Genomic DNA, 2,210 nt, shown 5'->3' on the forward strand with positions numbered 1-2,210 from the left:
GCAGAAAAAAAAAACCCCCAAACCAAAACCTGCCAGCTGTTTGCTTTAGAAGGCATAACCCTGCCGCAGCAAAATAGCAAGATTATGATCATCGTGATTGTTATGACAGTTTGTTGATGGCCACCTAATTGAACAGCTCGTTTGGTTTCATCTCCACTCTCCTTCATGTGGAAGTCACAGCTTTGAATCTTAAACTGGCTCATTCTTAGCAGCTCAATATTAGAGGACGGCTAGTGCATGGTAGCATGATTTTAACCTAAGCCAAATAGTCCAATTCAAGGCACTACCATCAGGTCAGTAGTGGTCTGGCTTTTCTCTTCTTTAGAGCCATCCTAAAAGCATTGTGAGATAGGAGCTTGTAAAGATACAGATATGCACACGGAGCACACTTCAGGAATAGAGTATATGCATTTACCCGAATCCAAAGGAGAAATGGTTCCAAAATCAAATTTAAAAAAAGGAAGAAAATTGTGTATATTTACTCCTTAAAATTGATAAACATGCAATTGTTACCTTCCACATCCTCCCACTCATCTTCACTTTCATCATCATCATTGTCAGTATTGTCTTCATCCACTTCTTTTTTAACAGGAGATTTTCTCTCCAACTTTATCTCCTTTTGAGGGGGCTTCAGCGAGTCACTGTTAAAATTATCAAAGTGGCTTTAGCTTCAGGAAGTGTAGGTGCTTGTTTATTTAAGAAAAATCAAGAAAAAACACACTAAAAATAGGGAAATAAATGAAGCATGACGTGTGCATCAGCAACAACAGATTGAGTATTTGACAATTAAATCACAGATACCTTCTCTGTAAAGCAAAGCATCTTTGCTACAGATAACCACGGGCTCACTGAAGCAGTGTTTTTTCAGTGCAAACTTAGGTCCTTGTTCTGGAAGGATGTTTAGGGAAGAACATGCCTGAGCCTACAAAAGGCCCCATCATTTAGACCAGCTTGTACAGATGAGCCCTTGGAGAACTGGTTCACTGAATCATTTGTTTGCACCGAACCTTCAGAGTGTTCTGAAACTGGAACTGTTTCTGTTTCACTACACTAATACCCAAGGTATACTGGCCAGTGAAATGAGACCAATTGGTTTAATTTCTTTTTATTAAAGATATGAGAGCAATCGACACAGGCAGACCGTGCTGGTATTTTATTTGGATTCCAAAGAACACCAGAGAATGATATGTTTAAAGATTTCTGCTCATCATTTTAAACCTAAACTTCAGGCCACCATTTCTAATCCTGCTGGATTCCATAACGCCTCCCTAGACCCATATAAAAACTAACAAATTAAATAAAATTCTGTATTTAAACCACTGAATTTGAAAAGGCTCAAATATTTATTTGCTTCCCATACAGACCATCTTCCTCAGGACTGACTCTGCAATGAGTAAGACAGTACTTCTGCTCAGCTGTGTGACACAAAGGTACTAAATTGGACGGATAACCTATAATAAACTGCTCACATGCACATATGCAGCACTGGGCCCTAAACAAATAACATGAAGACAAAGCTTCTACAGATCTGAATGATAAGTAAACTTACCTGCACATTTCCTCTTTGTTATGATTCCCTTCATTTCCGGCAATATTTTTGTTTTCCTTTATTATAGACTTTGCCCCTTTTTGTTTTGAAGACTTATTTGCTCTGTGGGAAACTCCAGTATTGCAATCTTCTTCTTCCTTCTTCCTAGATTTTGAGTTGTTCTTCTTTATACTGGGCTTTTTCTCATCAAAATCATCTGCATGGGACAGAAGGAAGCTATGTTAAAGGATGAAATTACATGTCGATGGCAATCAGCAACAGCACCTCCACAGACCTCAACAGAACCCGCTACAGAAGAAAGTGACCACTCACAACGATGAGCACGTCATGTCATTGTTTCTCAACAGGTAAGAACTGAACAGCGAGACCTGCTGACAGTAAATACCCATAATAATGTAATGTACAAGAAGTACACAAAGGTTCCTATAGTCCTGCCAATGGGGTCCGCTGAAAAACTAGCATCATACTAGCTGCTCACAAGAAATTATTATTTTGTGAAGCTGCTCTGGAGAACTTTCTTCAGGCACCTCTTGGGACACGGACCCCACGTGTCACGGCCGTGTGAGGCCAAACCCTCACCCCGTCGCTCAGTGCCGGATTTCGAGCCTTTGTCAGCGCTTCCAGACAGCGTGTGGCGCCCGTTTCACACCTGGGTTTAACC

At 40.5% G+C, this 2,210-nt stretch overlaps 1 protein-coding gene across 1 annotated transcript in view; it reads right to left on the reverse strand.

The window, feature by feature from the left end:
- The window catches only part of XPC (xeroderma pigmentosum, complementation group C), a gene marked incomplete at its 5' end in the record, with an annotated part of 11,882 nt that extends 10,137 nt beyond the window's left edge, over positions 1-1,745 (reverse strand). Inside the window, 2 exons of the mRNA XM_010132756.1 lie at positions 514-641; positions 1,550-1,745. Coding sequence (XP_010131058.1) covers positions 514-641; positions 1,550-1,745 — 324 coding nt within the window. The remainder of the gene's footprint in view (positions 1-513; positions 642-1,549) is intronic.
- Between the last annotated feature and the right edge of the window lie 465 nt (positions 1,746-2,210).

The sequence above is a fragment of the Buceros rhinoceros genome, unplaced genomic scaffold, assembly GCF_000710305.1.
Source record: "Buceros rhinoceros silvestris isolate BGI_N320 unplaced genomic scaffold, ASM71030v1 scaffold2953, whole genome shotgun sequence".
NCBI classification, from domain to species: Eukaryota; Metazoa; Chordata; class Aves; order Bucerotiformes; family Bucerotidae; genus Buceros; species Buceros rhinoceros.